The 15,630-nt window shown below is 44.7% G+C and overlaps 1 protein-coding gene across 2 annotated transcripts; it reads left to right on the top strand.

The window, feature by feature from the left end:
* The first annotated feature begins 5,987 nt into the window (after positions 1–5,987).
* On the top strand, positions 5,988–14,299 carry LOC115117102 (exosomal polycystin-1-interacting protein-like). Of its 2 annotated transcripts, XM_029645562.2 has the most exons (3): positions 5,988–6,118; positions 6,226–6,351; positions 8,680–14,299. In XM_029645562.2, the coding sequence occupies exon 3, from the start codon at positions 8,743–8,745 to the stop codon at positions 9,502–9,504; it is 762 nt and encodes a 253-aa protein (XP_029501422.2). In that variant the 5' UTR covers positions 5,988–6,118; positions 6,226–6,351; positions 8,680–8,742; the 3' UTR covers positions 9,505–14,299. The 2 variants fall into 2 exon arrangements, with proteins under 2 accessions (XP_029501422.2, XP_029501424.2); XM_029645564.2 differs by lacking the exons at positions 5,988–6,118; positions 6,226–6,351 and adding an exon at positions 6,471–7,698.
* The last annotated feature ends 1,331 nt before the right edge of the window (positions 14,300–15,630 follow it).

The following is a 15,630-nucleotide window of genomic DNA, read 5'->3' as shown; positions in this document are numbered from 1 at the left end:
CCTTGTTCAGGTGCAGAACAACAGATTTTTACCTTGTCAACTCAGGGATTTGAATTTACAACCTTCCAGTTTTTAATCCAATGTTCTAACCACTAGGCTACCCTGCCATCCCAGAATTCCCTAACCTGTGTTTGAATACCCATACTAACATACTGTACATACTGAATGAGTGTATATACTATATGATTAGTTCATTTTAGAAGTCTATAAACTAACAGTATCCTTTCAATTGAGTTTACGAGCTCTTCGCCTGTCTCCCAGAAGTTGATGCTGTTGCTTGGCAACCTCTTGCTAGCTAGTTAGCATAACAAATAACTAGTTAGACATTTTATGTCTTCGGGTGTGTTCTTAAATTCAATCTGAAGTGCCAGAGTGCGCTCGTAAATTCAGAGCATTGTACGTTTGTAATTTCTGAGCATTTGCCTCAAGCAGCGCACACTGGATGTTCGGGCAGAGGAGTAGGGTTGATTGGACCATTCTGACCTTACAACAGGCAGTCAAGCACCCAAGCTAACATTGGCTAAGCTTGCTAGCTACTTCCAGACACATGAGACAACTCTGACCATTTTACTCGCCTTTGCAGAGCTGGAGAGGCAGTTATCCAGTGCGTTGGTGACTGTGCTGCTGGCAACCATTTAATTCAGCTTTTTTTGACAACGTTTACTGACACTGGCCATAATCAACTGGTGTTTAGCCCTCTTAAATTCATTATTATGCGCTCTGGTACACTCAGAGGAGAGCGCTCTGAAATCGGAGTAGATAGCCAGAGCTACTTTACAAAAGCACCCGAATATCCACTGAGAACGCACAACAACTATACTATTTAGCTAAGAATGACGGGAATAATCAAGTCAATAAACGTTGGGTAGTTAGATAGCATATAGTTAATATACTGGCAAGTTTGATGTATAAGTAGCCAACTAACATTAGGTAGCTGGCTAACATACCGGTACATACTTCTGTACTGATATGCTGTGTGGTACATAAGGACAGCCTAACCTAACGTGTAACATAACATATTTGCAAAGTCATTACTTTATTACATTGTTCAACATTTTCTTAACATTTGTCAATATTAGTTTGTAAAAGACAGATGTAGGTTGTTTTGAACACACTACCATAAACAATATCTGAGAAACTGATGAAACCATCTCCGGTAAGTAAACTACTGTAAGTGGTACATTTGTCAACTGGTACTAGTGCACCAAGTAGGTTATTGTAGTATTCTGAAGAAAAAAAAGGTTGATATTGTTTTTAATGTAATTGTGATGAAGTAACGGTTGATATTGTTTTTAATTTAATTGTGAGGAAGTAGACTATTCATCGGTGCAGAGCTATAGGTGTGCCCTTACAGTTGATCAAAGGCTGGGTTATGGAATGTGGTTGGGGCTCTCCCTCTTCAGTGTGCTGTAAATGTTTGACTCAGAAGATCTCTCAGTTCTGATGATGATGATGTAATGTGAATATGAAGTCAGGGGAACTGTTGGTATTTGACATGATTCTTCAGAACAGGAATATAGAAGGATTTTTTTACTGGTTTCCTTTCTCTAATGTACAACCTTGTATTTTTATTTTATTTTATTTTTTTATTTCACCTTTATTTAACCAGGTAGGCAAGTTGAGAACAAGTTCTCATTTACAACTGCGACCCTGACCAAGATAAAGCAAAGCAGTTCAACACATACAACGACACAGAGTTACACATGGAGTAAAACAAACATACAGTCAATAATTCAGTAGAAAAATAAGTCTATAGACAATGTGAGCAAATGAGGTGAGATACGGGAGGTAAAGGCAACAAAAGGCCATGTTGGCAAAGTAAATACAATATAGCACGTAAAACACTGAAATGGTAGTTTTGCAGTGGAAGAATGTGCAAGATAGGGATAGAAATAATGGGGTGCAAAGGAGCAAAATAAATAAATACAGTAGGGGGAGAGGTAGTTGTTTGTGCTAAATTATAGATGGGCTATGTACAGGTGCAGTAATCTGTGAGCTGCTCTGACAGCTGGTGCTTAAAGCTAGTGAGGGAGATAAGTGTTTCCAGTTTTAGAGATTTTTGTAGTTCGTTCCAGTCATTGGCAGCAGAGAACTGGAAGGAGAGATGGCCAAAGGAAGAGTTGGTTTTGGGGGTGACCAGAGAGATATACCTGCTGGAGCGCGTGTGACAGGTGGGTGCTGCTATGGTGACCAGTGAGCTGAGATAAGGGGGGACTTTACCTAGCAGGGTCTTGTAGATGACCTGGAGCCAGTGGGTTTGGCGACGAGTATGAAGCGAGGGCCAGCCAACGAGAGAGTACAGGTCGCAGTGGTTGGTAGTATATGGGGCTTTGGTGACAAAACGGATGGCACTGTGATAGACTGCATCCAATTTAATGAGGAGGGTATTGGAGGCTATTTCGTAAATTACATCGCTGAAGTCGAGGATCGGTAGGATGGTCAGTTTTACAAGGGTATGTTTGGCAGCATGATGAGTGAAGGATGCTTTGTTGCGAAATAGGAAGCCAATTCTAGATTTAACTTTGGATTGGAGATGTTTGATGTGAGTCTGGAAGGAGGGTTTACAGTCTAACCAGACACCTAGAATATTTGGACAACTACAAATACCTAAGTCAGAACCGTCCAGAGTAGTGATGTTGGACGGGCGGGCAGGTGCAGGCAGCGATCGGTTGAAGAGCATGCATTTAGTTTTACATGTATTTAAGAGCAATTGGAGGCCAGGAGAATTGTATGGCATTGAAGCTCGTCTGGAGGGTTGTTAACACAGTGTCCAAAGAAGGGCCAGAAGTATACAGAATGGTGTCGTCTGCGTAGAGGTGGATCAGAGACTCACCAGCAGCAAGAGCGACATCATTGATGTATACAGAGAAGAGAGTCGGTCCAAGAATTGAACCCTGTGGCACCCCCATAGAGACTGCCAGAGACCCGGACAACAGGTCCGATTTGACACACTGAACTCTATCAGAGAAGTAGTTGGTGAACCAAGCGAGGCAATCATTTGCGAAACCAAGGCTATCGAGTCTGCCGATGAGGATGTGGTGATTGACAGAGTCGAAAGCCTTGGCCAGGTCAATGAATACGGCTGCACAGTATTGTTTCTTATCAATGACGGTTAAGATATCGTTTAGGACCTTGAGCATGGCTGAGGTGCACCCATGACCAGCTCTGAAAACAGATTGCATAGCGGAGAAGGTATGGTGGGATTCAAAATGGTCGGTAATCTGTTTGTTGACTTGGCTTTCGAAGATCTTAGAAAGGCAGGGTAGGATAGATATAGGTCTGTAGCAGTTTGGGTCAAGAGTGTCTCCCCTTTGAAGAGGGGGATGACCGCAGCTGCTTTCCAATCTTTGGGAATCTCAGACGACACGAAAGAGAGGTTGAATAGAGGTTGCCACCCCTAGTAATAGGGGTGGCAACAATTTCGGCAGATAATTTTTAGAAAGAAAGGGTCCAGATTGTCTAGCCCGGCTGATTTGTAGGGGTCCAGATTTTGCAGCTCTTTCAGAACATCAGCTGAACGGATTTGGGAGAAGGAGAAATGGGGAAGGCTTCGGCGAGTTGCTGTGGGGGGTGCAGTGCTGTTGACCGGGGTAGGGGTAGCCAGGTGGAAAGCATGGCCAGCCGTAGAAAAATGCTTATTGAAATTCTCAATTATAGTGGATTTATCTGTGGTGACAGTGTTTCCTATCTTCAGTGCAGTGGGCAGCTGGGAGGAGGTGTTCTTATTTTCCATGGACTTTACAGTGTCCCAGAACTGTTTTGAGTTTTTGTTTTTTGGGGGGGAGGTTGAGTTTGTGTATACACATGTATGCACGTGCACTCACACACACATGCAGTACAAAGTTGATGTCAATCTGGAACTCTTTGGGGGTCTCAGTGAATCCATCATCCCAGAATCCTTTGGGGCACTGGAGCTCCTGAGATTCAGCCACATCACCCACTGGGCCACAGGATTGTGTGTTTTTTATAGAGGCCCAACTCTATGCAAAGGAGATGTGACGCTGCACGGGGCAGATAGTGGTCACACCAGTATTCAAACACAACTCTAGACTGCCTCAGGCTTTTCCTGTTTTTCATTTAACCAACCTGGGAGACCAGGTGTGTTGAATTTATCTCTGAACTGATCAATTAGCTCAGTTGGTCAGGTGTGGTGCCTAGTTGAAACAAAATCCTTCAGTACCTTCGACACTCCAGGAACAGGGTTGCTTACCACTGGCCTTGGCCCTCACATTGAGCAAAGAGACAGCTATGTCAATGTAACGGATGTGAAACGGCTAGCTTAGCGGTGGTGCGCGCTAAATAGCGTTTCAATCGGTGACGTCACTTGCTCTTAGACCTTGAAGTAGTGGTTCCCCTTGCTCTGCAAGGGCCGTGGCTTTTGTGGAGCGATGGGTAACGATGCTTCGTGGGTGACTGTTGTTGATGTGTGCAGAGGGTCCCTGGTTCACACCCGGGTATGGGTGAGGGGGCGGTCTAAAGTTATACTGTCACATTAACATGAGTTAAATGTCATGTGTCTTGCTCTGTGGGAAATAGTTTCGTGTTACTTAAACTGTATATATTATTTATATTATTTTGATCTACACTGCTCAAAAAACTAAAGGGAACACTAAAATAACACATCCTAGATCTGAAATAATGAAATATTCTTATTAAATACTTTTTTCTTTACATAGTTGAATGTGCTGACAACAAAATCACACAAAAATGATCAATGGAAATCAAATTTATCAACCCATGGAGGTCTGGATTTGGAGTCACACTCAAAATCAAAATTAAAGTGGAAAAGTGACCTCCACGTGCCTGTATGACCTCCCTACAATGCCTGGGCATGCTCCTGATGAGGTGGCGGATGGTCTCCTGAGGGATCTCCTCCCAGACCTGGACTAAAGCATCCACCAACTCCTGGACAGTCTGTGGTGCAACGTGGCGTTGGTGGATGGAGCGAGACATGATGTCCCAGATGTGCTCAATTGGATTCAGGTCTGGGGAACGGGCGGGCCAGTCCATAGCATCAATGCCTTCCTCTTGCAGGAACTGCTGACACACTCCAGCCACATGAGGTCTAGCATTGTCTTGCATTAGGAGGAACCCAGGGCCAACCGCACCAGCATATGGTCTCACAAGGGGTCTAAGGATCTCATCTCGGTACCTAATGGCAGTCAGGCTACCTCTGGCGAGCACATGGAGGGCTGTGCGGCCCCCCAAAGAAATGCCACTCCGCACCATGACTGACCCACCGCCAAACCGGTCATGCTGGAGGATGTTGCAGGCAGCAGAACGTTCTCCACGGCATCCCCAGACTGTCACGTCTGTCACATGTGCTCAGTGTGAACCTGCTTTCATCTGTGAAGAGTTGATGTGTGCAGAGGGTCCCTGGTTCGCGCCCGGGTATGGGCGAGGGGACGGTCTAAAGTTATACTGTTACACAAGTAATGGTACTCAGACACAGCCAGTGTATTAGTGTGCTTTGGTGAGTGAGTCATGGCAGAGAGGGTTTGAATACTACAAATCATGCATGGTTCTGCAAGCAGAGGTATCTCTTAGATTTTTTGGTGCTATTCTGTACACTGTCAGTCCTTACCCATGAGCCCCAGTGTCACAATGTTCCATGGAAGACAAACGGTGGGGGTGGGGGGGTAAAAACATTTCAGATTAATTGTTTGGTATTCAAATAACATGGTTTGATAGATATGGTCTTGAATACTGCAATTTTAATAGTGTAAGTAGTCTGTATTAGTCTGAATGGTAAAATATTTGTTCAGTAGTAGGCTTATTATATTCTACCAGCAGATGGCAGCTTGAGGAACATCGACAAGAGGGAGGGAGTGAAATAAGAGAGGGAGGGAGGGAAATAAGAGAGGGAGGGAGGGAAATAAGAGAGGGGGGAGGGAAATAAGAGAGGGAGGAGTGAAATAAGAGAGGGAGGGAGTGACATAAGAGAGAGAGGGAGGGAGGGAAATAAGAGAGGGAGCGAGGGAAATAAGAGAGGGAGGGGGGGGGAAGAAAGAAGAGAGAGAGGGAATGAAAGCGAGTGACATGAGGAGAAAATGGGCAGATTATTTGTGTCCCGTGTCATCATCACCGAAGACTGTCCGTGCTATCCCATGTTCAGAGAGTAAGTCTGTCTTTCTCCTCTCCTTCTCTCACTCTTCCCAGCTCTCTCTGTCTCTCCCCTCTGTGCCTCTCTCTGGGCTGACTGTTTCTCCCCCTTGCGTCTGCTAGACGGGTGAGGAGTTCCACTGTGTCTGCCAACAGATGGGGAAGGCTAAGTTGCTGCATCTGGAGCGGAGCTGAATCATAACGTCTGAGAAGCACATGCCTCCCTGACTGCTGCCTGCGCTCTTCCCTGTAAGTAGCCATACTTTTAATAATCAAGCCACATCGTCTCATTTATCCTGTGTGTGTGTGTGTGTGTGTGTGTGTGTGTGTGTGTGTGTGTGTGTGTGTGTGCGTGCGTGCGTGCGTGCGTGCGTGCGTGCGTGCGTGTGTGTACGTGACAGACAGACTCAGACAGAAAATGGGATTTCGAGGAAGAAGGAGGGGGAGGATTTGGAGAGGCAGAGAAAAAGAGTGAGTGTTTTGGAGAGGCATAGAGGGAGAAAGGGATGATTTGGAGAGGGAGAAAGGGATGATTTGGAGAGGCAGAGAGGGAGAAAGGGATGATTTGGAGAGGCAGAGAGGGAGAAAGGGATGATTTGGAGAGGGAGAGAGGGATGATTTGGAGACGCAGAGAGGGAGAAAGGGATGATTTGGAGAGGCAGAGAGGGATGATTTGGAGAGGCAGAGAGGGAGAAAGGGATGATTTGGAGAGGCAGAGAGGGAGAAAGAGATGATTTGGAGAGGGAGAGAGGGATGATTTGGAGAGGCAGAGAGGGAGAAAGGGATGATTTGGAGAAGCAGAGAGGGAGAGAGGGATGATTTGGAGAGGCAGAGAGGGAGAAAGGGATGATTTGGAGAGGCAGAGAGGGATGATTTGGAGAGGCAGAGAAAGAGAAAGAGAGGGAGGATTTGGAGAGGCAGAGAAAGAGAAAGAGAGGGATGATTTGGAGAGGCAGAGAAAGAGAAAGAGAGGGATGATTTGGAGAGGCAGAGAAAGAGAAAGAGAGGGATGATTTGGAGAGGCAGAGAAAGAGAAAGAGAGGGATGATTTGGAGAGGCAGAGAAAGAGAAAGAGAGGGAGGATTCGGTTGGGTGCTTGCGGCCGCATGCGGAACATGATGTCAGAGGAATGCCCTGCGCCGCTCCTCATAGCTGACTGGAACAGCAGCCACCTTCCTCTCTCTCTCCCTCCCCGTCTCCCTTTCCTTCAGCATCCGGCCCAGCAGCTGGAGCTTGAAGCTAATGAAGGGAGTGGAAGGGAAGAAGGGAGCAAGGGAGGCAAAAAGGGAGAGAGACAGAGGGAGAGGCAAAGTTTGGTGTGACACAAAGAGAGGAGGATAAGTTGGACTGGGACAGTAAAGGAGTGGGAAGGAAGGGAACAGAACAGGAGTCCATAAAGCTGCACTGAGCTCTATAGTAATGCAGACCTGTGAGTCATGGCTGTGGTCTGTATAGGAATGGAACAGAACAGTAGTCTGTAGAGCTTGGGCTCCGGTAATGTCGACTGGGCTGTGGTCTGTGTACTTAGCAGGGATCCGGTGACTGAAGGACACAGAGGCTACATGGAGCAGTCAGACACCTTAACACAGAGTGGGAGTAAGTTGACACCGTGTTGTATGGAGACATGGCTGCTGAGCTTCTAGTTTAGGTTTAAGGTCTATGGTATATTCCGTTTAAAGACTGAGAATGTCTTGATGTTTTGTGATGGATAAGAGATGTTTGATGCTAGGCTGAGGAGTGGGGATCGACATAGCCGAATCCTCTGTTAGTCTGGGTTTTCAACCAAACATATCCTCTTACATCGCTTCAGTTGCCACTACAGTGCCAGACTGGCAGACTATCATCAGCGCTATATGCTGGTTATATAAGAGATAAATAAATAGGATTCTTTGTGACCAGAGCCATCCTTCTATTTTTTTCAGACATGTTTCAGACAACTAAGTACATTTTGTCCAACTGTGATGCCAATCACAACATCGGAAAGTCCTCTCCTTTAAAAACAAAAAGAGGGAAAAAGTTATTCTGGAAGTCCTTTATTCATCCCACCTTTCCTCTGCTCCTCGGTGGGGAAAGAAAGAGGCAGTGTTTTATTTTTCCTGACAGTTTTAATGTGGCTGGCCTCTGCCTTTACCGCAGCACGGTGCAGGCATTTTTATAGACAGTCGTATGCCATCCGCAGTAGCCCAAGGCCTGAAGGACCTCTCCCCAATAAAGTTGGAGAGCAACAAAAAAAATGAGCTAAATTACGGGCGCCTGGAAATAAAGAGCTGAATTCAGCTGGCTGTCTCTCACGGACCTCCAACCAATAAACTGGAATTTTAAATAAGAAGCAGCTAGGTTACTGTAGGACAGAACAGCTATTTGTCATGTGCTATTCTGAGCGAGTGAGTATGATTGAGTTCTTCTGTGACAGAGGCAGAAGGCTATCTGACACATTTTTCCCACTGGTAGGATTTGTCTTGGTTTCAATTTTGCTTTGTTTTTGATTTGTCTTGGTGTCTATATAAGGTTGAAATCTATCTCAAAGTACACTTTGCTCTTTAAAAATCTGCATAACTTTCACCTCCCATCCTACAGATTTGCTTACAGGCTTCAGGATATCCACTCGGTGAAGATGTAGTCCGTTTGGTTTCCGTGGAGATGTCTCTAAACAGGGCCTCCTCTTGTCGCATCCCTCCTGCCCTGTTGCCGTGGCTACTGTGGACTCTGTGGGTTCTACTCGTCCCCATGACCGTCGCCTCGACCACGGGCCCCGGCAACAGCACCCTGCTCTTCAACAGTGCTGCCCACGGCAACAGCCTGCGGAAATGCAGCTGCTCCACCCACATCCAGGACTGTGACGAGGCGTTGGCAAACCTGCTGTGCAGCTGCCGCACCATGTCGCACTCAGAGCTGACCCCTGGGGGCCTGAGAGAGCAGGGTAGCTTGACCATGTGGCTCAGAGAGCCTTGGGTCCTCACAGAGCTACTGAATGGGAGTGTGGTGCCAGACCTGCGCCTGTCCTACTGTGGACCCGGGTCCCTGGCCATCCCCACCCAGTACCTGGCCCTGTTCGGTCTCCGTAGGCTGAGGGTCCACAGCGCTGCCCAGGGTGCCCCACACCCGGAGCAGGTCCTCACAATCGCCTCTGGGACTGAGGATATAGACGGGATGGGGTCCCTAGCCTCCACTGACCCCTCGTCTATCCTCCATGTCTCCTTCCTGGATGTAGCGTTGCTTAATGGCTTATCGTCCCTAAAGGCCTACAGTGTGAGCGCCCCTCCCATGCCCACCCTCTCCCAGTACTTCCCCCACCTGCCCCTGTACCCCTCCACCACCTTGGACCAGCACCTGTACCCCTCCACCCCTCTGGACCAGCCCCCAGACCCCCAACAGGACTGCCTCTTCACCTTCATCTACTAGACCTGTAGGCTCTGAGCAGAGAGCAGGGCTGGGTCAGTCCCTCAGCTAAATAGATCTATGGAAACTAGACTGGGCTGGATGGATAACACTGAAGTGGTAAGTGCAAGAGCTCCATTCACCCTGATGTTACTGAATGGACTTGATGTGCAGAGAGCTATGCTGCTTTTCAATTTGTTTCTATATAGTGCGTGTCTACGCTGCAGAAAACACTATTCCAATATCCACAAGAAGACTCTGGACAAGACAACCATCTCTGAGAAGAAGAAGGAGGCATCTTGCAGTATCAATGCAAGAGCAAGGCAGAGAAGAAGAGATGGAAAGAGACTGAGAACGAGACAGAGAACAAGACAAGGACGGCATCCGTCTGCTGCTCTAAAGACTAACAGAAAGCTTGTAGGCCTGCTGTTATGAATGCTATCAGACAGTTAACTTGTAGGCCTGCTGTTATGAATGCTATCTGACAGTTAGCTTGTAGGCCTGCTGTTATGAATGCTATCTGACAGTTAGCTTGTAGGCCTGCTGTTATGAACGCTATCAGACGGTTAGCTTGTAGGCCTGCTGTTATGAATGCTATCAGACAGTTAGCTTGTAGGCCTGCTGTTATGAATGCTATCAGATAGTTAACTTGTAGGCCTGCTGTTATGAATGCTATCAGATAGTTAGCTTGTAGGCCTGCTGTTATGAATTCTATCAGACAGTTAGCTTCTAGGCCTGCTGTTATGAATGCTATCAGATAGTTAGCTTATAGGCCTGCTGTTATGAATGCTATCTGACAGTTAGCTTGTAGGCCTGCTGTTATGAATGCTATCAGACAGTTAGCTTATAGGCCTGCTGTTATGAATGCTATCAGACAGTTAACTTGTAGGCCTGCTGTTATGAATGCTATCAGAAAGTTAGCTTGTAGGCCTGCTGTTATGAATGCTATCAGACAGTTAACTTGTAGGCCTGCTGTTATGAATGCTATCAGAAAGTTAGCTTGTAGGCCTGCTGTTATGAATGCTATCAGACAGTTAGCTTGTAGGCCTGCTGTTATGAATGCTATCAGACAGTTAGCTTATAGGCCTGCTGTTATGAATGCTATCTGACAGTTAGCTTATAGGCCTGCTGTTATGAATGCTATCTGACAGTTAGCTTTGCCAGCTGCTCTTTTCTTCAGTTATTCGGTGCAGATGGCCTATTAAGGCATGTTGTTTTGAAGCAGGTTACCATGGCTCCCCTATAAATGGGTCTTCCTGGTTGGAACCCTAATGGATCGTCAGGTCATGTGACTGTTCTTAGTTTAACTGTACGGTTGTGGACCCACCTTAAGCTGGACTTGGTTGGGTTTTGTAATTCAAGATGAAGCTGACGTAGAAGCCTTTTGGACTGGTGTGCTCTGGTGACTGGGTCCGTCGGGCCCATGCTGGATTGATTACATCACTGTGTTTCTGGTGTTCTAGAATACAGGGCCTGTCCTGGAACGGCCTTGGTCTCACCCCTATGGTCCACAATATGTCATTCTGCTCATGTTCTAGAATGAGCATGTCTGTACCCTTTTAGTTTTTAAGTAGTACCCTGGCCAGGGATTAGACCATGTTAGTAAAAGTTAATACATCTTACCCTTGGTTTAAAAAAATAATAATAATAAGAGGGGGAAGAAGGAACATCACAAGAGGTGTTAGGAAATATTTTCTGATCTCCAACTCAAAAAAACAAATAGCACATGTTTTATTTTTAGCTGACATCCGGAGAGAGACATAGTCATATCATTCATCTAAAACCACCCTCACAAACCGACTGCAGTCAACACTTCTGTTCTGCGTGTGCATGTGCCTAGGCGTGCAAGTGTACATGCATATTCTTATATACGTCTGGTAAATAATTGTTGAAGATGGGTGACGTGACGCTTCAGTTCCTCTGCCTGCCCTGTGGTGAGCAATGGTGGGTATTTTCTAGATTAGGTCACTCCAGAACACACTCACTAATGACTGTTGGGAAATGAAGTTTTCTAGATTAGGTCACTCCAGAACACACTCACTAATGACAGTTGGGAAATGAAGTTTTCTAGATTAGGTCACTCCAGAACACACTCACTAATGACAGTTGGGAAATGAAGTTTTCTAGATTAGGTCACTCCAGAACACACTCACTAATGACTGTTGGGAAATTAAGTTTTCTGGATTATTCTACATTGACATGACACTACAACATTCAGACGCATCAGATCCCAACCAGATCCATGTATTTAAGAGAGCTGGCAATGCTGAATATGGTCTCTAATTCTACACATTCGGTTATATAGCATTAGTGAAATATTCCAGTGGAATACTAAAAAATGTCCTATGTCATGTTAATGAGGACCGAACACATCTCGGATACAATCTCTCAAGCACAGGCTCTCTCTGTAGAGACAGAAACCTGACGCTAGTGCTTCCCATTTGGAGAATTTAGGTCACACCTCTGGGGAACCATTTACTGTGGATTAAACATTTAGGCTAGGTCGTCACAAAATGTGTCGCTCCTCACGCTCACTGTCTGCACCCTAAAGTATATCTCAGTCACTCACAATCTGGGCAGAACGATCCATGAGCCTCCGTAGCAGGAGATGGGTGTTTGTGTTTCATGTCATGTTTATTAACTAGTGTTGCTACTTTGATTCAAGCACTTTTTTTCTTCACTGTATCATATCAGGATATTTTTTGAAGGTAGCTACAGTTGAAATTTGAAGTTCACATACACCTTAGCCAAATACATTTAAACTGAGTTTATCACAATTCCTGACATTTAATCATAGTAACAATTCCCTGTTTTAGGTCAGTTAGGATTACCACTTTATTTTAAGAATGTGAAATGGCAAAATAACAGTAGAGAGAATGATTTATTTCAGCTTTTATTTCTTTCATCACATTCCCAGTGGGTCAGAAGTTTACATACACTCAATTAGTATTTGGTAGCATTGCCTTTAAATTGTTTAACTTGGGTCAAACGTTTCGGATAGCCTTCCTTAAGCTTCCCACAATAAGTTGGGTGAATTTTGTCCCATTCCCCCTAACAGAGCTGGTGTAACTGAGTCAGGTTTGTAGGCCTCCTTGCTCGCACACGCTTTTTCAGTTCTGCCCACAAATTTTCTACAGGATTGAGGTCAGGCCTTTGTGATGGCCACTTCAATACCGTGACATTGCTGTCCTTAAGCCAGTTTGCCACAACTTTGGAAGTATGCTTGGGGTCATTGTCCATTTGGAAGACCCATTTGCGACCAAGCTTTAACTTCCTGACTCAAGTCTTGAGATGTTGCTTCATTATATTCACATAATTTTCCTATCTCATGATGCCATCTATTTGGTGAAGTGCACCAGTCCCTTCTGCAGCAAAGCACCCCCACAACATGATGCTGCCACCCCTGTGCTTCATTTTTGGGATGGTGTTCTTCGGCTTGCAAGCCTCCCCCTTTTTCCTCCAAACATAACGATGGTCATTATGGCCAAACAGTTCTATTTTTGTTTCATCAGACCAGAGGACATTTCTCCAAAAAGTACGATATTTGTCCCCATGTGCAGTTGCAAACCGTAGTCTGGCTTTTTTATGGCAGTTTTGGAGCAGTGGCTTCTTCCTTGCTGAACGGCCTTTCAGGTTATGTCAATATAGGACTCATTTTACTGTGGATATAGATACTTTTATACCTGTTTCCTCCAACATCTTCACAAGGTCCTTTGCTGTTGTTCTGGAATTGATTTGCACTTTTTGCACCAAAGTACGTTCATCTCTAGGAGACAGAAGGCGTCTCCTTCCTGAGCAGTATAACAGCTGCGTGGTCCCATGGTGTTTATACTTGCGTACTATTGTTTGTACAGATGAACGTGTTATTTTTTGGAAATTTGGAATTTGGCATTTGGAAATTGCTCCCAAGGATGAACCAGACTTGTGGAGGTCTACAATTCTTTTTCTGAGGTCTTGGCTTATATCTTTTGATTTTCCCATGATGTCAAGCAAAGAGGCACTGAGTTTGAAGGTAGGCCTTCAGGCATTTGGAAATTGCTCCCAAGGATGAACCAGACTTGTGGAGGTCTACAATTCTTTTTCTGAGGTCTTGGCTTATATCTTTTGATTTTCCCATGATGTCAAGCAAAGAGGCACTGAGTTTGAAGGTAGGCCTTGAAATACATCCACAGGTACACCTCCAATTGACTCAAATCATGTCAATTAGCCTACCAGAAGCTTCTAAAGCCATGACATCATATTCTGGAATTTTCCAAGCTGTTTAAAGGCACAGTCAACTTAGTGTATGTAAACTTCTGACCCACTGGAATTGTGATACAGTGAATTATAAGTGAAATAATCTGTGTGTAAACAATTGTTGGAAAAATTACCTGTGTCGTTGCACAAAGTAGATGTCCTAACCGACTTGCTAAAACTATAGTTTGTTAACAAGAAATTTATGGAGTGGTTGAAAAACTAGTTTTAATGACTCTAACGTAAGTGTATGTAAACTTTCGACTTCAACTGTATGCTTTGCAGAAAAGTGTATAAATCACATATAGATAAGTACAGGCTCTCTGGTGTTGGGACTGGCTGTATAAATTGCTCTGGGTACAAGCCTTCGATGACATATTTAATACGTCATCAATAAATCACGTATCACAGTTTGGTGGCTTTTATTTGTGTATAATTTGGTTCAAGGCAGATTATTGACTGGTTTATAAGGTAGAAATCATTTGTTTATATAGGTGAGTTATGGTCTCTGTCTACACTCTATTAATGTTGAATATGAGTATTATGTTATTAAAAACCAATAAAAGTGACAATGTCTAAAACGCTATTATTTCTGTGTCGATGTGCGCACACATTTACAGGTGTCAGTGTATGGCCCATAGAGGGCAACTTGGAGCTACACAAACAGCAAAGTACAAAAACATTCAATGTTTTGAGGGGCACCAACTCAAATCCATTCCCCTTTTCCAGGTGTATAGTTTATGGAACAGCAGCAAAGATTTAGATTCAGAAGCTGGACATAATCTGGTATATAGCTTAAAGGATACGTATTGGTGCATTTAAATCAACACCTGTATGTGTCTTACTAGTGGAGGCAGGTGAGATGCCTTTGGATATATGGTGTAATAAATTGTCATTAGCTTATTGGGTTGAAAGGCTGTGAGGTTGAGCATCCCACTGCTACTGTTCTAGATGACTGTTGGGAATATACTAGGAGACAAGGCAGTGGTTTTGGTTGGACAGTTGGAAAGCTTGCTGATGACAGTGGTTTAAGGGAGTTGGAGGTTGGCCTTCTCTGTGTTGATAGAGGATGTTCCTCCATGGTTACTCCCAAATCCTGTTGTTGATCTAACCTTGGTAGAGAAAAGGAAATAAGTCAGTGATGAAGGGAAACTGGATCTAACCTTGGTAGAGAAAAGGGAAAGAAGTCAGTGATGAAGGGAAACTGGATCTAACCTTGGTAGAGAAAAGGAAAGAAGTCAGTGATGAAGGGAAACTGGATCTAACCTTGGTAGAGAAAAGGGAAAGAAGTCAGTGATGAAGGGAAACTGGATCTAACCTTGGTAGAGAAAAGGGAAAGAAGTCAGTGATGAAGGGAAACTGGATCTAACCTTGGTAGAGAAAATGGAAAGAAGTCAGTGATGAAGGGAAACTGGATCTAACCTTGGTAGAGAAAAGGGAAAGAAGTCAGTGATGAAGGGAAACTGGATCTAACCTTGGTAGAGAAAAGGGAAAGAAGTCAGTGATGAAGGGAAACTGGATCTAACCTTGGTAGAGAAAAGGAAAGAAGTCAGTGATGAAGGGAAACTGGATCTAACCTTGGTAGAGAAAAGGAAAGAAGTCAGTGATGAAGGGAAACTGGATCTAACCTTGGTAGAGAAAAAGGAAAGAAGTCAGTGATGAAGGGAAACTGGTTGACATTTACATTAGTAGAAGTTATGTTGTTTTACCGTAAAGATGGACAGATGGATCCAAGGACCCAGATAGTGGAGCCCAGGAGCCTTTACCTTCCTGGATGTGATGTGCAGATATGTAGAACCCAGATAGTGGAGCCCAGGAGCCTTTACCTTCCTGGATGTGATGTGCAGATATGTAGAACCCAGATAGTGGAGCCCAGGAGCCTTTACCTTCCTGGATGTGAAGATATGTAGAACCCAG

The sequence above is a fragment of the Oncorhynchus nerka genome, linkage group LG3, assembly GCF_034236695.1.
Source record: "Oncorhynchus nerka isolate Pitt River linkage group LG3, Oner_Uvic_2.0, whole genome shotgun sequence".
In the NCBI taxonomy this organism is placed as follows: Eukaryota; Metazoa; Chordata; class Actinopteri; order Salmoniformes; family Salmonidae; genus Oncorhynchus; species Oncorhynchus nerka.
This window is presented reverse-complemented; position numbering and strand designations above follow the sequence as displayed.

What these genes read in the sequence shown, in the direction of transcription:
- LOC115117102 (XM_029645562.2), top strand. Translation starts at nt 8,743, where the DNA reads ATGTCTCTAAACAGGGCCTCCTCTTGTCGCATCCCTCCTGCCCTGTTG.